Source organism: Podarcis tiliguerta (assembly GCF_965153285.1).
Source record: "Podarcis tiliguerta genome assembly, chromosome: 3".
NCBI classification, from domain to species: Eukaryota; Metazoa; Chordata; class Lepidosauria; order Squamata; family Lacertidae; genus Podarcis; species Podarcis tiliguerta.
The window spans coordinates 47,122,517-47,144,485 of NC_139536.1; the positions used below are offsets into that span (position 1 = coordinate 47,122,517).

General features: G+C 42.4%; 1 protein-coding gene across 2 annotated transcripts; it reads right to left on the reverse strand.

The window, feature by feature from the left end:
- Positions 1–1,626: 1,626 nt before the first annotated feature.
- Positions 1,627–13,539, reverse strand: AGT (angiotensinogen). 2 transcript variants are annotated; one of them, XM_083434200.1, is made up of 5 exons: positions 13,391–13,539; positions 8,949–9,741; positions 6,920–7,190; positions 4,951–5,095; positions 1,627–3,020 (listed from the first exon to the last, which is right to left on the reverse strand). In XM_083434200.1, the coding sequence occupies exons 2-5, from the start codon at positions 9,715–9,717 to the stop codon at positions 2,832–2,834; spliced, it is 1,374 nt and encodes a 457-aa protein (XP_083290326.1). In that variant the 5' UTR covers positions 9,718–9,741; positions 13,391–13,539; the 3' UTR covers positions 1,627–2,831. The 2 variants fall into 2 exon arrangements, with proteins under 2 accessions (XP_083290326.1, XP_083290327.1); XM_083434201.1 differs by having other exon boundaries at positions 13,376–13,438.
- Between the last annotated feature and the right edge of the window lie 8,430 nt (positions 13,540–21,969).

The following is a 21,969-nucleotide window of genomic DNA, read 5'->3' on the forward strand; positions in this document are numbered from 1 at the left end:
TCCTACAATTACCCAAAGGAAAGAGTCTAATTTGGAAGTATCATTAAAGGACAGATAATTGCCAAGTTACATATATATAACATGGTCCCCCCCCCCCCCCCCCCGTAATCCAAACACTGATGATACGGCACCTCCATTAGTTGTCTTCTGGAGTGCTCTATTCATAGTGCAAGTTGTAACCTTTAATATCTTAAATGACCCCAGACCACAGTACCTTAAGAAACACCTTGTCCCAAACCTATTAAGATTGATGTTGGGACATTCTCCCAAGGGGCTAGGCTACATATTTAATTTCTTTTCAGTTGGTCTGTTTATTTCAACAGGCTTCTCATTGCTTCATTTAAACTGATTATCACATTGATGTTTTGAGGTTTAATGATTTTAATTTTTTTATGATATTTAAATGAGATTGCTGCTGCTTTGAGTATAGTAAAAATGGGGCTATAAATATATCAACAGAAATAAAATGATTCGGTCTGTCTCTTGCACTGTTTCACCCAAAGAGAAGGATAATAACTGTTGTAGATAGTAAGAGCTGAGGTTGCAGGTGCTTCTGAGGGATGGATGATGTCAGGTGCAAAAATTAATAGTAGTAGTATAGCGTCCTTCATCCAAAGATCCCAGGGCAGTTTACAACAGAAAAATAAAAAATGAGAATACAAAATACATAGTAAAACAAAAACAAACAAACCAATAACCGCCCCCCCCCCAACATATTTTTAAAACCTTAGAATGCTAAGAGAGCCAGTGTGGTGTAGTGGTTGAGAGCGGTAGTCTCGTAATCTGGGGAACCGGGTTCGCGTCTCTGCTCCTCCACCTGCAGCTGCTGGGTGACCTTGAGCCAGTCACACTTCTTTGAAGTCTCTCAGCCCCACTCACCTCACAGAGTGTTTCTTGTGGGGGAGGAAGGGAAAGGAGAATGTTAGCCGCTTTGAGACTCCTTAAAGGGAGTGAAAGGCGGGATATCAAATCCAAACTCTTCTTCTTCTAACTAGCTGAACACCTGGTTGAAGAGAAACATGCCTAAAGCTATATAATGAGGGCGCCAGGTGAGCCTCCCTGGGGAGAGCGTTCCACAAGTGGGAAGCCACCACAGAAAATGCTTGTTCCCATCCTCCAGACGTCTCCTTGGAGGGGGCACACAAAGAAGGGCCTCAGGAACTGCCCACTAGCAGTGCCTCAGCTTTTTCTGGATTGAGCTTCCGTTTGTTGGCTCTCATCCGCCCTTTACTGAGGCAAGACAATGTTTCAACACATCCACTGCCACACCTGCAGCTTTAAAGGAGTAGAGCTGTGTGTCAGCAGCATATTGCTGACGACGTACACCAGAACCCCGGATGACCCCCTCTCAGATGTTTCATGTAGATGTTAAACAGCACAGGGGATAAAATTGAGGAACTCTGAGGAACTCCCCATTGAATGCTCCACGAGACCGAAAAACACTCCCCAGGCCTCACCTTCGGGAAACTAACATCCAAATATGACCAGGGCCACCACAAAGCAGCGCCACCTACCCCTTACTTCGTAAGTCACTTCAAAAGGATAGCAGGGGTGATCGTATGGAAAGCAACTGAAAGGTTGAAGAGAATTAATCCCCCCCCCCAAAAAAAAACACTCTTGTGGCCATTATTATGTATTATGTATTCAATTTATTCCCCACCCTTTCAATATTAAAAACAGTTTAAAGCAAATTAGACACAGAAACAGAGTGGGTCATGACAGTTATCAAAGGCCAGGGTAAAGAGGGGCATTGCCCATCTCTCTTACCTCACAAAATGGGAAAACTAAAAAGGGTCTCTGGTGAGGATGTGGGCAGGTTATAGGGGAAGAAATAATTCTTCAGGTTTGCTAGCCTCAATATATTTAAGGCTTTATAGGTCACAACCAATTCAGCTCCAAAATGGGCTGGAAACTAGTACAGGTGATGAAGCACTGGCAAAATATACTGATATCAACCAGTACTTTTATTTTCATTCCTTATCTGTGTTACCTTCTAGCAGTATCTTCTTTTCCAACCTTTTGATTCAATATTGCTTGATAATCAGAATATTTATTTATTTTTGCTCTGGAGCTGCTTTGGTGTCTCAGGTGAGAAGCCAGCATGCAAATTAAACCTGCAATATGATACACACCTAATATAATTATGGTGAGAACCTAGAGGATTTAGGGAGGGGGGTGAATCTAATAAAAAAAGGAAAACCTGGCTTACTAAATGTTGAGATTAAATAGCATCTACAATAGGGGATGAATCTTGAAAAGTGAACAGGAAATTATGAAAAAGAAAAGTGCTGCAAAGAATAGAAAACTATTCTTTATGCTCCCTTTAAAAAAAATCCAAACAACAATTCTTATTTGATAGAAACTGGCCTAAGACTATATTTTCACTGGGGTTGCTTAAACGGCACATCTATTAGAATAGCATTATTAATTCAAGTAAATAAGGCATTGGGATAATCCAGTTAATGAATATCCAACCAGTGACCAAGTGATAATCAGGTACAAAAGTATGTTGAACTTTTCTTGGCAGAACAGTACAGATGACTGGCTTACTGAGCAGTTACATGCAACAGGCAAAGTACAATATTATGGCATTTGTGTGGCACCCTAGATGTTGGTGTAAACAGATCTACCCTCACGCTATCCCCTTAATGGAATAAAGATGTTGCTAAACACTATTGATAATTTTATCAATATTATAATCGAAAGATACATCAGTTTTGCCATTTCAAAATCTCTAATTAGGACTCGGTGGGATTATAGAAACAGTTGCTAAGCAAGGAAAAGATCAAATGAAGTCTGGGAAGCCATTCCCCCCCCCCCCTTGTGGAAGTTTATGTTCCTTTCAGGGGATTTGTTATTCTGCCAAAATAAAGCTGTGCGCCTGACATTTCATACACTGCTAGCAAAAATGGCTTGTCCAGTGTTATTTTGAGTGCCTCGGTGTCTTGACTTCCTGCTGTGGGGTCTGTTGCTTCATCTGCTGTCCTGGGAGTGAGCTCCAAAAGCTGCTGGTTTATGATCTGGAAACAGAAAGGAGCCCAGTGAATTTGAGAGTCTGGCTCAGCGGAGTATGACAGAAAGAGATGACAAATGGCAATCCCCATAAATAATAAGGTATGAAAAGTGCAAAACAAAAGGACATGGGATGCAGCAAGAAGCAACCCATAATGTTTACAGAAGACTTGTTGAATCAGCTTTGCCCAAAGACTTACTAGGGCTTTACAGTATGGTCCTGTATTAGAAATATGCTTCACATTAGCAATCCATCTTGGCTGAAATTTCCATACTGATCAGTGATCGCTCCATACATTTAGATAATAATCCCTGACCATTGGCCAGGCTGGCTGATTCCGATGGGCGCTGGATTCCAACGACATCTGGAGAGTCACAAGTTCCCCATCCCTGGTTTATATTAAGAGGCAGTAGAATGCCAGACTAGGTCATTGCTTCATATTCACATAGCTAACATAGAATCCACAACTGTTCTTCCTGGTATTATTTCCTTCAAGTATTTACAGACCACTAAACATGGCCAAATATCACCGTGGTGTGGTATGGCTACATGCAACTAATTGAAGCAGTTTTCTCAGAAGAATTCAGATACTGCCTGGGAGTCAACACAATCTTCTGGAGAAGCCTTTTAAAATAGTATTTGTAGCATCTGACAAAACGGGCATAATATTGGAGGGTGTCCAACTTCAGTGGCCTTTGTGCTCTACAAGGCAGGTGTCATTCTGCTGAAGGACCTGAAAAGGAATTTCAGACGTGCCTTTTCCTTTCCTTCCATTTCAAAATATGTAGATAAACAACACTCTGCCATATTTGACAACTTAAAGTATCTTAAAGTGTTGCTTTGAGGGGTAAATGACTGATTATAAGCCTCCTTAGCAACTTATTTGGCGAAAGTGTTATAAGTGGAACAGGCTGAACACGGGGATAAATATATGTGGTGATGACATGACAGTTTTTGAAGGTTTTGAAAAGCATGCTTGGCAGGCTGACATTTTGAATGGAGTTGCAGGCATGCTCAATATGTTCCCTGCAACCAATTTCCCATTAAAAGTGTTCCTTGGTCTAGTAGTGTTTTCCCCAGCAGAGACTAAAATGTCTGCTTCTACATGTAAATACATATTTGGAAACCTAAAGGCAAGAAGCAAATGGGAAGGGGCTGGTTCTGGGCCTTCTTGGTGGTGGCGCCCTCCCTGTGGAACGCCCTCCCTTCAGATGTCAAGGAAATAAACTATCTGACTTTTAGAAGACACCTGAAGGCAACAGTGTTTAGCGAAGTTTTAAGACTGATGTATTTATTATGTTTTTAGATATGTTTTAAGATGCCCAGAGTGGCTGGGGAGACCCAACCAGATGGGTGGGGTATAAATCATCATCATCATCATCCTTCTCCAAAATGTCTGGTGGGCAGTAGTGCTGTTAGGCTACGGTTTGAGACAACACAGAGGGCTCCATTCAGCAGTATTATCTGGATGGCCCAAAATGCAGCTGTACTGGCTTAACATATTTTTAAGAGCAGTAATAACACATTACTATCTAAAAAGTCAACTGCTCAGTGAGTCCAGAGTCTAAAATTGCCTAACAGTAAACACAATTTCTTGCTGGAAAAGGGCTAAGAACCCTTTTTTCTCCTCTCTTCGTCCTCCCTTTCACTCAACACTGCAGTCTTTTGAGGCTTCTTTTCATTTTTAAAATCATTCATCTGTATGTAACGTCTTATCTCCCCCTTTGTGCTCTGATTCCTCGAGCCCTTGTCCTCTCATAGCGTTGTCTTTGGTCCCATGCCTTCCTGGCATCTGCTCCAAATGTTCATCTTTCGCCCGCTACAGATTTTGCTCTCTACAACAACTAGCCTGCGCTCTATTCTGTTGTTTACATGGACTTTGTCTCTGTGTGGAAGATGGAAAGCGCCTGCGCTTTTGCGTAGAAAATAGACCGTACCTTCCCAACACTTATGTTGTTGTCACTTAGTCGTGTGAGGTTGGCTTTATTTCCAAGCAGGTAAGACAGGGGCATTTTGCCAAGGAGTTCCTGTATATCATATGTGCTTTCCAAGCACACCTTTGGCAAAGTCAGCTGGATTTGTCTGAAGAAGATACAAGAAGGGAGAAAGAGGGGGAAATATATTAGCAAATTTGTGTATGCTGATTTATATGTGGAGATCAGGGCCGGCCTGCCCATGAGGCAGACTGAGGCACCAGCCTCAGGCGGCAGAATCTCACAGGGCAGTGTCCCTGTAGGTGCCTTGCCCACCTCTGACACCAGAGAAGGACTCGCAGAAGCTTCCAGTGAGATCTTGCAGAGCTGGCACAAGCTGTCTTGAGAGTTCTGTGAGATGTCACAAGATCTCACTGGAAGCTGCTGGCACCACCATGCAACCCCAGTGAGCCAGACTTTGCCCGGGGGGGGGCGGGGAGGGGGGAGGAACTTCCTGTTTTGCCTAGGCGAAATAGGACAGGCTGCCCCGATGGATGTGCAAATTTAGAAATGTCAAAGGTGACAAGGCAAGCCAGCTAAATCCCCACTGAAGTCACCCCCAGGTCAAGTCTTCAATTTGCACCACACCCCAAGTGAGCACAAGGCTGGATCTAGACGCATCAAAGAAGTGTTTCAGGAAAACGTGTTGTAAACGTCATTATGGGAAATCACATTGGCGAAAGATAGGACTCCATAGCACCTTCTGGTATCACAGTGTTATAACACATAAAACACTTTTTCTTGACTAATATAGCTGGGTCCTAAATCAGCTCCTCTCCAATCCATTTACGGTACTTCCAATTATTTTCCATCAATTTAATTACCCTAGTCATTACCTCCCAAATCATCTTTAGACAAAATAATGCAATAGAATTATGACAAGCAATAAAAAATACGTCTTCTTGGGGGAAAGTTTGGTGTGATCATGTTTTGGTTATTGCCCATATATATTTTTTAATATGTGTTACTATGTAAGGCACCCTGAGAACTTTGGGTATAAGATGGGCACAAATATGGTGAATTTTTTAAAAAATCACCTTACTTCCCCAGATAAATATCCCACCCAACAACTCAGATCAACCCCAATCCATTTTCTTCCAGAGTCAAAATCTACCCATTCAGGGCACTTTAGAAAATGATTTGGGGCCCATGCATCTATTTCTAGCAACACCCTCCTCTTGGGCAAAACACTCTCATGGAAACCCTTTGAAATTTGAGTAAGAGGCAGAACAGAGATGATTCCTATGTCTGCCCTCTCTCATAGTATGCTCATAACATCCACCTAAGTATCAGGGGAAATAGATCTTATTTTGTTCTGGGCCCCTGTGAGGATACTTAATCCCTCACGGATGCCCAGCACAAAATAAGGGAGGGCATGCATCGGTCCCTTTCCCCTCTTTTCTTTTAACAAAGTAAAGAAAAAGGGAGCTCTTACAGTGTGGCATTATGGGGTACATAAATTCAGTTCACCTGATGAAAATTTGATTCCCTATAGAATTGCTACTGGTTTCAACAAGTTGGAATTTCCTGCTTGGCAGAGGGTTGGACTCGATGGCCCTTGTGGTCTATTCCAACTCTATGATTCTATGATTCACCAGACCTCTCCTTGGCTTAGCATACAGAGATAATAAGTGAGATTATAAAACAGATTTAGGAGTAGAAAGGAGAAAATTAGACAGCCCTGTTATTTATTTTTTTAAAGGCAGAGGGTGCAAACACTCTTTGCTGGCATTTCTAAATACCTGTTGATCAAGATTTAAATGTTGTTGTCAATGACAGGTATTACTATTTGGACTGAGGTGGCTGAGTTTAACTTGGAGAAACTCTGTCGTTACCAGTTCTCTGGCAACTGGCTCTAAGTGAAAAGAGACAGCTATCCCACCTGACTGTTGCTGGTCCCACAAATATGTAATGTTGCATAAACAAAGTATACCTTGGGGACAGTCCCACCAGCCATTCGTTGGAAAGAACCTTCATGGAATATTGATTTTCAACACTGGCCAGGTCACTGTTATTGGTGGGCTGCAAAAGCAGCAGAAATAAATCCTGGCTGAGAGGAATTTTGATGGAAGAAATGTTCTGGCTGGGATCACATTTATGCAGAAAGGTTCCGGTTATTCTCATCATTGGTACAGGGATTGTTTTGTGTGAACTGAGCCAGAATTCCTGAGGTTCTTTCAGGAGGGAGGCTCCCTTTACAGAGACTGAAAACAAAAATCGGAATATGGTTATAGGGAGAAAGGAGTTGATTTTTTAGTCCATTTGGTTGGTTCACAAAGTGCCACAGTGGCAGAAATTTCTTATAATTCATTATTTAAAACATTTACTCCCCACTCTGTTTCTTTAACAGAATTCAGATGACTAACAACAGCAATTTAATATGACTTTTTTTAAAAATGAAGAACAGCAAAATAAAAACAGTAAAATTGACTGTTAAATTCAATTAAACCCTCCTCCCATTTTTTGGCAGAGTGGTAAAAGAGAAAATCCATAATTCCTTGGGGTTATTCTAGAAGAAATCACTAATGGGTGGAACAATTAATTGATGCAAAAGTCAGTTACACACTAACGCTACTTCAATGAATTGGGCTTATTGCTTTTAATGCTTTAGTTGCGATTTCTGCATTGCAGGGGGTTGGACTAGGGTTCTCTTCCAACTCTACAATTCTATGATTCTATGATTTTTAGTTAAGGAATCTTGAGGACCCTCTTATTCTATACACCTGAAAAAGGTAAAGGACCCCTAACAGTTAAGTCCAGTCACGACCAACTCTGGGGTTGCGAGCTCATCTCGCTTTACTGGCTGAGGGAGCTGATGTTTGTCCACAGACAGTTTTTCCAGGTCATGTGGTCAGCATGACTAAGCCGCATCTGGCGAAACCAGAGTAGCGCATGGAAACGCCATTTATCTTCCCACCGAAGCAGTACCAATTTATCTACTTGCACTTTGACATGCTTTCGAACTGCTAGGTGGGCAGGAGCAGGGACCAAGCAACGGGAGCTCACCCCGTCGCAGGGATTCGAACCGCTGATCTTCCAATCGGCAACCCCAAGAGGCTCAGTGGTTTAGACCACAGTGCCACCCGTGTCCCTTCTATACACCTAGGGCTGTGTAAAAAGAAACAAAAAAAACCCCATTGACTCTGCAAACCTACTACAAACTTTAAGCATGCACTTGGACTGTTTAGAAGCTTTTTTCTTTTTCAGTAGACTTTGGAGCCCCGTTAGATGCTCCAAGAATTTCCAGTGGCTGTTGTGTGAGCCAAGATGTATTGTTATAGGAGCACACTACAGATTCCTCACCTATTTGCACATCCCTGCTGCTGATTAGCTATCGTTGCTTTGAAAGATGGGGGAAAGGTAGAGAGAGTGGCCCACTGAAGGCTTCTCATGAAAATATCAATGTGTGTGCACACATGTCCACATAACACAGCAGACAGGCTGATTTCATTGCTGCAAGATATTGACTGAAATAATTTTTATGGGAATTGCTTCTGTCCTTTAAACCAGATGAAGTCAATTCTTGCTCCCTCAATATCTATTTCCTGTGGTAGGCGGGAACAGAAATTCAATCTGCAGAGCAGTATACTACAAGGCTTTGACTTCCTGTGCCAGAGACAAACTGTGGCAGTAGCTACTGCATGTGATATTGCCTATGACATTTAGCTGTCCATCTTTGAAAACAGCTGGTGTAAAACCTTGCTGGGCAGTTCTTACATTAGCACAGTCTTAGGGAAGCATGTACAAAGCCATCAAAGACATGGACTTACCTGTAAGTGTACAGATATAAATTTCCAGACACGCGTTAGAGGATTTCCCACGTTAGAATAGAAGGTTTAATACTCAAAAAGTGAACAGCGTGGCATTATGGGGTACATAAATTCAGTTCACCTGATGAAAATTTGATTCCCTATAGAATTGCTACTGGTTTCAACAAGTTGGAGTTCTCCCTGCTCACTTACCTTTGAAATGAGTGTAAGTTGCTAACAGGAGGTTAGTTTCTGGATCAATGTCTGCCAGCAAACTCTTACTTTGGTGGGTGCCTTTGACAAAAGCATTCATTTCTTCTGCTGCCTTTGTGGGGTTTGTAAAGTCCACAGCTCGTACGAAGAGATTCATGTTTGGAAAGACCAAATCACTGACAAAGGACTCGGATAAACGGATTTCAGGGGCAGAGAAAAGCCAGGAGGACTTCGAGAAGAACAGCTGATCGTCTTCTTTTGAGTGAAATGGACTTTTAGCAATGCTGCTCAGTACAGAGAATACTTTGCGCCCATCAATTCTGTAGGTGCAGTTTGGATTAACGGATGAGGAGTCAAATCCTAAAAAAATCTGCAATTCCTTTGCTGTTTCACCAGAGGCCCCTACATAGAAGGCTAGCAAGGACTCGTAGCTGAATGTGGGGGACAGAAGAATATTTTCTTCCTTGTGCATTTTCCTCAGTTGTTCATAGAAACGTGCACCAATAATATAAATTGGGTCTCTCAGCTCTCTCCGTAAATGACTTCTTCCCTCGCTCTTGTTTCTGACACCCTCCTCATGGGCCGAACTGATGTGAGATAAATTTGAGACGGGGACAAAATTATTCACCTGCTGTTCCCTGTCTTCCACTTTCTTGCAACCAGTTAGGTTTCCTACGTCGAACAGATAGAATGGGTGGACATAGACCCGGTCACAGCCCACAATGGTAATGCAGAGAAGGAAGCACAAAAAACTCACTCCAGGGTTCATGTTTGACTGCAACTTCAGCGATGTCTGTTGAAGAAGGAAAAAAGCAACAAAGGGAAGTTTTGTGAGTTTGCCAAGCATTTATTTCTGCCAGGTAAAATGGCTACTCAAGCCACAACCAGTTAACGGGAGGTACTTTGTACCTCCCATCTTCTGCCCTGGGTGGAAATGCTTCTAGTCTGTGGCTTGCTAGGCTTATTGGCCCAGACTCTGAGATTAAAAGGCCTGTGCTCACCCGTATCAGTTAACAAAACCACGATCAGATCTAAGGGTTACTATGCGAAAAAGCTGTAACTGACTGATCACATCGTGTATTTGAGTCACGTTTTAGATCAGTGGTTCCCAAAGGGGGCACTGGAGGTGCAAAAGACTATCATTGGATCAAGCTCATCAGTTTTATTGAAATAATCAAACCAAATAGTTTTAATTGGATTATGAAGAAATGTGCAATTAATTGTTAACTGTCTTGACTTTCATTGTGTTGTTAACTTCCCCAGTGCAGGCTGCTATTCTGAATAATGCTTTTTATATGGTAGGGTAGAGTAGGGTAGGGAGCACTGGGTTTATGGAACCAAGGGGACAGAGGCCTGAAAAACAAGGGGAACCTCTGCTTTAGAACCTGGGAATCTGGCTGCTTTCTATATCACAACTACTAGATGCTGTAAGCTTTCTTCCTTTTCCTGCTCAACCAGGAATCATGTGAAAATATGAAGCTGTCTTATAAAGAATCACGCCATGGGTCTATTTAGCTCATAACTGGCTATTTGGCAGCAAGTCCTAAAGATCTCAGATAGGGATGATGATGGTGATGATGATGAATACTATTATTATTATTACCCTATGACCTGAAATCCAGAGGGTTGGACTAGATGACCCTTGGGACTCCTTCCAACTCTATGATTCTATTATCCTTATTCATGTAGGCTGTACAAGAATGAACTTGTGACTTTCTGTACTCAAAGCAATAGTGAAACCTGGTCACCTACGCAATGGGTAAGAGCTGCATCTCTTTGCTTTTTTAAATTCCCCTTTTTAATTCATGCATGAATTTTTAAGAACATTTTTATAAATTACTCACTGGTATATGGCACCACTTAGACTAAAAACAACAACAAAAACCAGAAATTACTGACTGTTGTTGGAGATGCAAAATGCCTAGAACAAATATATTCCACATTATGTGGACATTATGTACAAAAATCCAGATATTCTGAAATTCAGTATTCTCAGAAATTTCCCAAGAGATTCAATGGTAATACTATTTGGTTAATACTATTTCTATTATTTCATCAAACCACTTGGCAGCTGCAGCTGGTTCACAATCCTTAATAATAATAATAATAATAATAATAATTTTCCCAGCCCCTCTGGGAGGCTTACAGTACATATAAAAACATCCTGCTTTATGTTGTCCCATCTGGCAGAAGTTTAATATGACCTTTGAAAAGAGAAGACCCTTTCCAAAATATCTCTGTTAGTGCTGTGCCCTTGCATCATCCAACAGAGATGGTCGGGCCAGTTAGTACCAGCTAGAACCTGAATATGGTCCTTTGTTTGAAGACTTCTCCAGGCCAAGTCTGGTTCAAAGATTTAAAAAATAAACAAATCTGAGCACAGAGGAGGGACCCTGAAGTTGCACAGCAGGGTCAGCCGGTACATAGGACATCTGGTCGTAGTCTTCCTCCTATGATGAGATGTGCCACATTTCTATTTTAATTAGAAGAACTATTTCTAAACTTGCATCTCTACATTAGCTTGTACACTGTTTTATGCAAATCTGAGTCTTCATTCCCCTACCCCTGTTGCAACACTTTTTTTGCAGTGTATAAGGAGCCACTCCATCTACACGCTCTGGAACACTGATCTTTGTGGGCAGAGGCCCATATACACAGGGCTTCTCCTGCAAACATCCATGCCTAATAGCTCAGTTGGTTAAAGTGTGGTGCTGATAACACCAAGGTTGCAGGTTTGATTCCCGTATGGGACAGCTGCATATTCCTGCCTTGAACTAGATGATCCTCAGAACCCCTTCTGTAGCCACTAAGGCAGGGTAGAGAATCTGTCAGACCTCTGAGGTAAGGTCAGAATTACAACTCTTGCAGCCCTTTTGATGCCATTTATTTATTTTTAAATGCATGAAGCAGCCTAGTTACTTTTGAAGGCTGAGAATCTTTCGTTATGCAGATAACCAGGATGTTTTCCTCCTTTTTCTTGCACAGGTCTCAGCTTTTGAGTAAGGTTTGGTTATCTTTCTCAGACTGATAGCATAAAGACCAAGAGCACCACAACAATTTCCCACTCAGAACACCCCACACTTCATCGCAAGACTCTTCCTAACTGAAGACCACAGCCTTTTCACCTCTTCTGACACCATCCTTTTCTCTCTTCCCATGACTGTACTGAACATCCACAGTAAATAAAAAAACATTCAATCAGCTTATTGGCTATTTCATCTAACTTCACATAGGTGTTAAAATATTTAATTCCTTTCCATTTTTACTACCTCTCTTTACATTTATTTGCAATCTGTACTTCTCAAGGGCCATTGAGGAAACCCAGTCAGATGTGTGGGGTATAAATAAATTATTATTATTATTATTATTAGGGGAGTTAGCCCTTGACTTCTTCAAAATGTTGATTCTACCTTACGGCTGCAAAGGTATATGTTGCAAATTAAATGTACTGCACTTTACTGTTTCTTGCCATCTTAGAGAAAAATCATAATTAACCTTGTTAGCTTTAGGACATAAAATAAGGCACACACATTATCTTAGAGTATATAAGAAGAATCCTAGTGGATCAGCTCCAAGGTCTCACTGGTCCAGCATTCTCTTATGACTCCTGCCATTCAGATTCTGCTGGGAAGCCCATAGCGCCACAGTCAGGACATGAGCAGAACAGCATCTCCTACTCATGATCCCCAGCAAGTGAAATTCCAAGGCAGGCTGCCATCACAACTATTTATAGCCTTATATTCCACAAACCTATCTAAATCTCTTTTTTCAGCTATCCAAGTTGCAGCCATGGCTACATCCCTTGTTGAGGTGCAGCAGCCAGAGCTGTGCACAGTATTCCATGTGTGGTCTCAACATACATTTGTATAAATGCATTATTAAGGAAGCTCTGTTGGGGGGGACGTCAAACTGTAACACATATGAATTTGTGAAAAGGATAGACACTTATTTCCTACCAACAGGGTGAAATAATAATATGAATAACAGTGCTACAGTGGTGCCCCGCAAGACGAATGCCTCGCAAGACGGAAAACCCGCTAGACGAAAGGGTTTTCCGTTTTGGAGGTGCTTCGCAGGACGAATTTGCTATGGGCTTGCTTCGCAAGACGAAAATGTCTTGCGATTCCTGGGGGTTTTTTTTCCGCTCCCCACCCCCTTTTTCTAAGGCACTAAGCTGCTAATAGCCTTTTAGCAGCTAATCCGCTAATCCCTTAAGCCTTTAATAGCCGCTAATAGCCGCTAAACCGCTAATAGCGCTAATCTGCTAATCCACTAATGGGCTTGCTTCGCAAGACGAAAAAACCGCTAGACGAAGAGACTCACAGAACGGATTCTTTTCGTCTTGCGAGGCACCACTGTATTTAGATACTCCCTTTTGCATCATTTTCCCCTCAACAATTATAAGGACTGCAAATGAGTATATACACCTCTCTCACACTCACTGTCTTGTGAAGTGGATCTCCTGCCGTTTCCTGCGCTCAGGATCTGACTCCAAGTGACAATTTGTGCTCCTATTTTATCCCCCTGATTGCCTAACCTAAGTTACACATTAGCTGCCCCCTCTGCTCTCTGACTCCAATGCACAGTGTCCTGAGATATGTGTTTTTCCATGTATTTGTAATCATTGCTCTTTCCTTTTCCTCGTGAGAAGAGCAAACATTGGCTGAGGAGGCCGCTTCATCAGTTCCGAGTTTGCTGTCTCCTCACAGTATTTTTCCTCATCTGTTCTCTGTCCCCTAAAAGAGAAGCAACTCAAATGAGGACCTCATCCTGCAGGGGAAACAATGGGACATAGCAGGAAGTTGTGTAAATAGTCTCTAGCACAGCTTTTGTATATTCTAAACAGGGACGGTGCTCTTCAGAGAAAAGCTCAGGCCTTAAGAGTAGAACTCAATGTCATGCTAAGGCCATCATTCTACCGGCGCAAGCATTTATGTTTCTAATATGGAATTATTTCCCCACTCTTCCCACCACACGATACTCTGGGGTTTTTCTCAATCCCCCAGAGCTCATTGGAGTTCAGTGCACAGGGAGAAGAGGGAGAAATGCCCTATTGCAGCAATAGGATTCATTGCAAGTGCAACTATTTAGTTGAATCCAGCCCTTAAAAATTACGACCTTCAGCATAATTATATAAACTTTTGTTGGAAAAAACCTTCATTTACTAAAAATTAAATGAACTGTTTAAAATTATATGATTCCCCCCTCTACAGTATTATGTTTTTAAATGAATTGTGCTAGGTAACAAGTGACTAATAATAATAATAATAATAATAATAATAATGTGGTACCTCAGGTTAAGTACTTAATTCGTTCCGGAGGTCCGTTCGTAACCTGAAACTGTTCTTAACCTGAAGCACCACTTTAGCTAATGGGGCCTCCTGCTGCCGCCATGCCGCCAGAGCACAATTTCTGTTCTCATCCTGAAGCAAAGTACTTAACCCGAGGTACTATCTCTGGGTTAGTGGAGTCTGTAACCTGAAGTGTATGTAACCCAAGGCACCACTGTAATAATAATAGAAGCTTATTAAAAATAATACACTCCATGACACTACACACACAGAGTGCTTTTTTCTTTAAAAAAAATGTTTGGGGGTCCTCTCATTTTCCTACTCATATTGAAATACTACCCCTCAATGAGGCCAAACATAGATTCACAAAGTGTTTAGGGGTATGCATACCCCTGCGTACCCCCAGAAAAAAGCACTCTGTGTGTTTGTGTGTGTGCATGCATGCATGTGCGCACACACACACACAATAGCATTTGCAAAACAGAACATTTCCCAGTCACAAAACGATACACTCTCCTGTAGGAATCCGCATGGTGCTATTATTATTTTCAAGATCCGGCTGGTATGCATGCAACAGGACCTGGAGACTGATTCTTATGATAACCTGTGAAACAACAGATTCTATTAACTCATGATATTTGGCTTTTTGGGGACGCGGGTGGCGCTGTGGATAAAAGCCTCAGCGCCTAGGGCTTGCCGATTGAAAGGTCGGCGGTTCGAATCCCCGCGGCGGGGTGCGCTCCCGTTGTTCGGTCCCAGCGCCTGCCGACCTAGCAGTTCGAAAGCACTCCCGGTTGCAAGTAGATAAATAGGGACCGCTTACTAGCGGGAAGGTAAACGGCGTTTCCGTGTGTGGCTCTGGCTTGCCAGATGCGGCTTTGTAACGCTGGCCACGTGACCCAGAAGTGTCTTCGGACAGCGCTGGCCCCCGGCCTCTTAAGTGAGATGGGCGCACAACCCTAGAGTCTGTCAAGAGTGGCCCGTACGGGCAGGGGTACCTTTACCTTTTATTTGGCTTTAAGCTCTTTTAGTTTTGTCCATTCATGTTTCATGTTTCTTCTTGCTGCTGTGTTTAATGTAAAATAAAATATATCATTTAAATGGCACCTGCATGGGGGCTGGGGAGTGTTATAATTCACCAGCCATGATGTCATGGGCACTGTGCGGCAGGCGACACGACACTAGGACAAGCCCATTTCGCAATCCACACTGCACTTATGACCACAATGCATGCCCTCACTCAGAAGCAAACATTGCAATTCCCAAAACACGGATGTTCTGAGCGCTGGGACAAATGTGGTTTCTTCACATCAAAAGTGCAGCCTTGGACAAAGACGTCTGGATTTCGCACAACTAGCAATTTGTCAGTGGGAAAGAAGAAATATCTCTTCTGGTGTTGCACTTACAAAAACTGCCAAAGATACATAGAAAGGGCAACTGGGTTTTATTGCAAATGGTTTGTCTGTTGCTCCAAGGTACTTGATTAAATTAAAATATTGGAGTGGCTCTGCTTTCAGCTTGCATAAAGGGACTTAAAGAACACAAGTCAACAGAGTGGAGAAGAGGAAATTCCCTCCCAAATTCTGTAACAACAGTCTGTTGCAGAAAATAAATAGCAGAGAGGCTTGTGGTATCTGTGCAAAGGCCCATCTGTCAATTTCTGTTTCTCCGTTTTCCAGTCTTCAGCACTGTTCTCCACATTTCTACACCAATCTGCATTTTTAAAAGTCCTCCTGAAAATTATTCAGCCCTTTAGTGCAAATTTCTCCCACTAAGCACATCTTGCACATTTGTGGATTTTTCCATTGCAATTTTTCTTAGTAAAATGCATTTTTATGCACGCTTTATTGTAATATATGCATTTTGTATGCAATCCTTGGCTGGAGAACGGCATTGCAAAATTCAGAAAAATGTGACTCTTGAATAATAATAATAATAATAATAATAATAATAATAATAATAATTTATACCCCGCCCATCTGGCTGGGTTTCCCCAGCCACTCTGGGTGGCTTCCAACTGAATATTAAAAACACAATACAGCATCAAACATTGAAAACTTCCCTAAACAGGGCTGCCTTCAGATGTCTTTTAAAAGTAAGATAGTTGCTTATTGCCTTGACATCTGCTGGGAGGGCGTTCCACAGGGCAGGTGCCACTACCGAGAAGGCCCTGTGCGTGGTTCCCAGTAACCTCACTTCTCACAGCAAGGGAACCTCCAGAAGGCACTTGGAGCTGGACCTCAGAGTCCAGGCAGAACAAGGGGGTGGAGACACTCCTTCACAGGATGGCTGTGTTTTGGCTTGTATATTGTTTTGGAAAGAGCAGTTTAGGTTGGTTCACCTTTAAATGTAAACTGAATTGAATTTCTCCCCCATCTCTACCGATATCTCAAAAGCTAACAGATTTATTATAGCATAACCAGAGCAGAGTATCTGAAATGCTGGAGCAAGTAGACCGTGGGTAGGCAAACTAAGGCCCGGGGGCTAGATCTGGCCCAATCGCCTTCTAAATCCGGCCCACAGACGGTCTGGGAATCAGCGTGTTTTCATATGAGTAGAATGTGTCCTTTTATTTAAAATGAATCTCTGGGTTATGTGTGGGGCCTGCCTGGTGTTTTTACATGAGTAGAATGTGTGCTTTTATTTAAAAAGCATCTCTGGGTTATTTGTGGGGCATAGGAATTTGTTCATTCCCCCCCAAAAAATATAGTCCAGCCCCCCACAAGGTCTGAGGGACAGTGGACTGGCCCCCTGCTGAAAAAGTTTGCTGACCAGTTTGCTGACCTTTGATCAGATCCAGCAGGGTTCTTTGAGTGTTCTAAATACACATAACTTTGAGTGTACAGAGGTGGCACTGTGAGCCAGTGCGTCTGACTGTTAACCTGAAGGTTGGTGGTTCGAGCCTACCCTGCAGGGCAGGATTCCTGCATTGCAGTGGGTTGGACTAGATGACCCTTGGAGTCCCTTCCAATTCTATGATTCTATAGTCCATTCAGAGAAGATCAGGGAATGCTTACATTTTATCTTCAGAGCTCATGTAGTGATCAAAAGCAAGAGTAGCCAGAGTTTCAAAGTTCCTAAAATCTGACAGCCATGCAGAAGGCACATACAACCTTTGTTCAATTTGCTGCTTCAGCTCCAGAAAATGGCAAAAGCAGTATGGGCTGATTTCTTTCTTTTTTAAAACAAAACCTTAATTCTAATCAAGGAGGCCATTCAGATGAAAAGCTTTTGTGATTTGTTTCATAGCGGTGTTTCAAGTGGCTTTGCTTTTTTACTGCAGATAAGGCGCAGGAGTTTGCGCCTTTTAACAGCGGATGAAAAATCTTTCTCTTAGCAGGCTTAATGGCTTTTCTTCTTTTCAGCTGATATAATGCTTTTTGCTGGACACTTCCAGGGACAGAAGACAGGATTAGATTCGGAACTAGATACCACAGCAAGCTGCAGGATCAGATTAGAGAAGGTGCACTGCAAGGTGGTGAGATACGCAACTCATTACCTGCACAAACCTATCCTACAAGATCCTGTTTGAACACTGTAACACCGGGGCAATCTCTTGCCTTGGAAAGGTCAGATCAATCACCCTTCCTAGTCTAATAACCTCTGACCAGAGAAAAGTGTTCTCCAACTTCAGATCTGCAATTCCACTTTGCACATTATACCCAGTGAAGAAACAACAGCATAAATGTGGCACGTTGCACACACAAACAATAAAATGGAATTTTTCTGCAGATGTAAAGTTATGCTTAATAACAGTTCCCATGAAGAGTTAACTGTCACAACATCATACACAATCACAACCCCTCACATACAAACACAATTGTAGATGAACCACACCCAGACACCAAGTATACTCATGGATGAAACAGGTTTTTTTAAGGCTCTGATTGGGAGCCACAATAGATTTTTATTCTTTAGACGAGTCTGCCCCCTTGTGAACATAAACTGCAAATACTGCAGGTGGTTTTCTCCATATTCTTCCTTGCATGAAATTGGCAAGTGTGGCTGATAACACTGCCATTTGAGAGCATGTTGCTTATTGTATTAGCATCTTTGAACATTTATGCAATGTAACATATTATTCCGGAAACTGTGTGATATGTAGCATGTAGTATCTTGCTTCTAATATGAATTTTTATTTCAAGACTTTGAAATGTAGATTCATACACTGAGATTGTATTCAAGGTACAGGTTGTGGGTTATTAATGGAACTGTTGACTAGGGACTTCACACTTGAGAAACGTGCTGACTAAGAGTCGAAAGAAACTGGCCAAAAAGCATAAGCAAGTATAAATTCTCGATGCACATCAACAGCCATATAGTTCAGTTGGTGCTGATAACGCCAAAGCTGCAGGTTTGATCCCCACAAGGGACAGCTGCATATTCCTGCATTGCAGGAAATGTCATTGATTACAGAGTTAATACTCTCTGCTTCACAGTTTATTATTGCACTTACAATAAAGGGAAAACAGGGACATAATTAACCGACCATGGGATGGTGCCATTCTGTTTTAATTGTAATTATTTGTCTGTTTTAAACAGATTTTATATATGTATATAGTTTTAATTCTATTAATTATTTTTAAATGTTTTTTCTATGTTTTTAGTGATTCTTGTTTTCATCTGTAAGCTGCCTTGAGTCCCATGGCGGGGAAAGGCTGGATATAAATAAATATATTGTAATATATAATAATAAAAGCTAGGGTTACCATATTTCAAAAAACCTAAAAACTAGAACTCCCTGAAAGCTGTTCAGGTTTTTTTAGGAAACCACCAAAATTGTTGAAAATGCAAGCAAACAAACAAACGAACAAAAAACCATGCAATTTTTGGGTTTACTTGCTGAAAATCCAGGACAGTCACCTTCCAGAAATTCCCCCCAGACATCACTTCCGCCTTTGAAATCAACCCTATAAAAATTGACCTGTATGACTGCATATTATGAGCATAGAAGCCACATATGTAGAGAAATGAATACAGTATAGCCGATTAGGTGCACAAACCATTAATTCTAACATCAAAGGGTTGCTACTCAAACATACAAAGAAACATGGATAGGAGTATTAGGAGAAGCTCTGAAGACTATTTGCATGAGCCTTACCATGTACCATGAAACAACCTATATTAGTAGCTTTGAGCAGCACATATAAAAAGAAGTGCCATTTTCTTGCCTCTGACTTCTTGGTCTGTGTGTCATAAAAAATATATGAGGCGGGTGTGGCATTTTAACTTTTCACCTCAGGTATGAAAATACCCAGGGCTGATTTGACTGTTATGTGAATAACATTACACGGGGTGTCACGACTTTAACACCATCACCTTTTCCATTCCACAGTTTTAAGCTGACACGAAATCTTTTTGTTATAGTATTTATGTAGCTATACTTGCGGTGTCAATTATTCATTTGTTTTGGGGTTTGTCTTGTCTATTTAAAAACGTAAGAAAGGCTTTCTTTTGTTTTCATCCTGTACAGAATTTTGCAAGAGCTGGATAAACTGGTTGAGCTTTTGCCCGAGAGACAACAATGTCTCTTTTTCGTAAGTGGTCTTTAGGGCTGGGTTATTATATTCCTGGCTAGGAGACAATGCCAATTGAGAATTTGCCTTCTCCTCCCTCCATCCACAAGTCTATTACTTATTTAAAAGCATTGTAGGGCACCTAATATGTTAATGTGCATTTACCTGAATCAGAGATACACCTGGAAGGTATTAAGGGCTAATGTTGACTCTTTCAAATCTACCTGACCCTGCTTGTAGGAGGCCAAGATTTCTTGTGACCTGAAAGGTCTGTCCACCCCACCCCCACACCTTTCACTACTTTGACCTCACAAGTTTCCGACTTGGGATCTAGTATTGCCAGACAGGTGGAAATTATAAAGCATGTACAAGAATACAGGGCTTCCATATAAGGTACAAGACCCTTTGTACTCTTATAAAAAACAAGAATGAATGAAATTATCAAGCTGCCCATCTCTGCCCATCACTCAGGAGTGTGGAGTGTCTTCATTCCAGCTTTTCCTATGCATAGTTTCAGGTAGGGAGTTGGTACCCAACTCTCTTCCCACCCCCACCCCCTTTTTACTGTGATTGGAGTAGACCGAGCCCAGGGGGGAGCAACGTGCGGCCCATGGGCCGGATGCGGCCCATGAAGACCATTTTACCAGCCCCCGAGCAGCCCCTGAACTGAGCCACCCGCTTGGCGAGTCCCCCATGCACTGCGCTAAATTGGCGCAGCGCGGTGTGGTGACTTGCGGTGCCAGAAATCACGTATGCGTATATGCAGATACCAGAAATCATGTCTGCGCATGTCCAGATCCCAAAAATCGCTTCTGTGCAGGTGCAATTTTCGTCCTCTTGGCATGCGCAGAAGCGATTTCAAGCAGACATGTGCAAACGCGATTTCTGGTGTCGCACTGCGCCAGTCCAGCCCACGGACGATCTCCGTGGGAGTGATCCGGCCCATGGCTGGTAAACCTTGCCTGACCTAGCCAATCACAGTGAAGCCCTTTGCTGCTTTTGGTCAATCTACTTGTGCACATAACATATGAGCATCAACCATTGGCCTGCAGTCAGGGGTGGAGGAAGGGGGCTGCGGTGGGTGCGGGCCACCCTGGGTGTCACCACTGAGGGGGGTGACAGAATGCCGGGCGGCACTCACTGCGGGGCCTGCAGCGTGCCTGAGCCACACGTCTCTTCTGGGAGAGACACGGTGGCTTGGGCACGCACAGGCTCCGTGCTGCCCAAACAGTTCGCCCGCTGCCTCCTCCTCCCCAGCTGTAGGGCTACTGAGTGAGAGGAGGCAGCCAGACTCCTTGGAGGCTCTACTGTGTGATCTGCCCCAGGCGCCTGAGCTGCTTCCTCCGCCACTGCCTGCTGTGCACCTGCCTGCTGTAGGATTGTACTGCACTGCTCACTGTCGCTAGAGGGGAGGATGTGATTCGAGTGGCAGCTAAGAATCAGCTCAACACCATACTTTTATTTTTCTGTTGTTGTCAAATGAACTGGACTACGTGCATGTAGCTAACTGTATGTGTCTTAGGCTGTGATATTGTCTTGAAGGTTTCGTTGGGATAAGGGGGTTGTTGCTGTTATTGATATTATTATTTGTATCTTTATTTTAGATGTTATGATATATGTGGAAATTGTTCAATGTGTACTTTTTGATGTTTTATTTATAGTTTATGAATGCTTTTGTTACGTCTGTAATTACAGTATGTATATATATATTTACATATTGTAAGCCACCTTGAGCATGGTTTGGAAAACATGGCATACAAATAAAATGATTGTGTGTCTGCATTGTGGGCAGCCTTTAACCCAGGAGTATTCAGCATTTTGGACTACACTTCCCATCAGCACCTGCCAGCATGAATGATGGGAATTGTAGTCCATAACATCTGGAGATATTGGCTACCCCTGGTTTAATCTATAATAATCTGGTTCACTCTATCATAGGGAGCTGTGAAATTATAGGCAGATAGATTTTCGGGCCAATTAACATTTCTCTGAGTCAGCGAAGGCAGTGCCTCCACACCCTCCCCTTATCACTCTAACATGGAGAAACTGCCCTGACTTTTCCTTCTGGGTGTAGCAGATTCATGATACATGGCCAAACACAAGAGTTATCTCTGTGCCACCCTTTGCGGTTTCTGAGTTAACATACCTGAGGGAAAGGATCCAGCAAACCGGAACACCTGAAGAAGCCAAACAAGTTCCCTTTTCTGTTTGCTC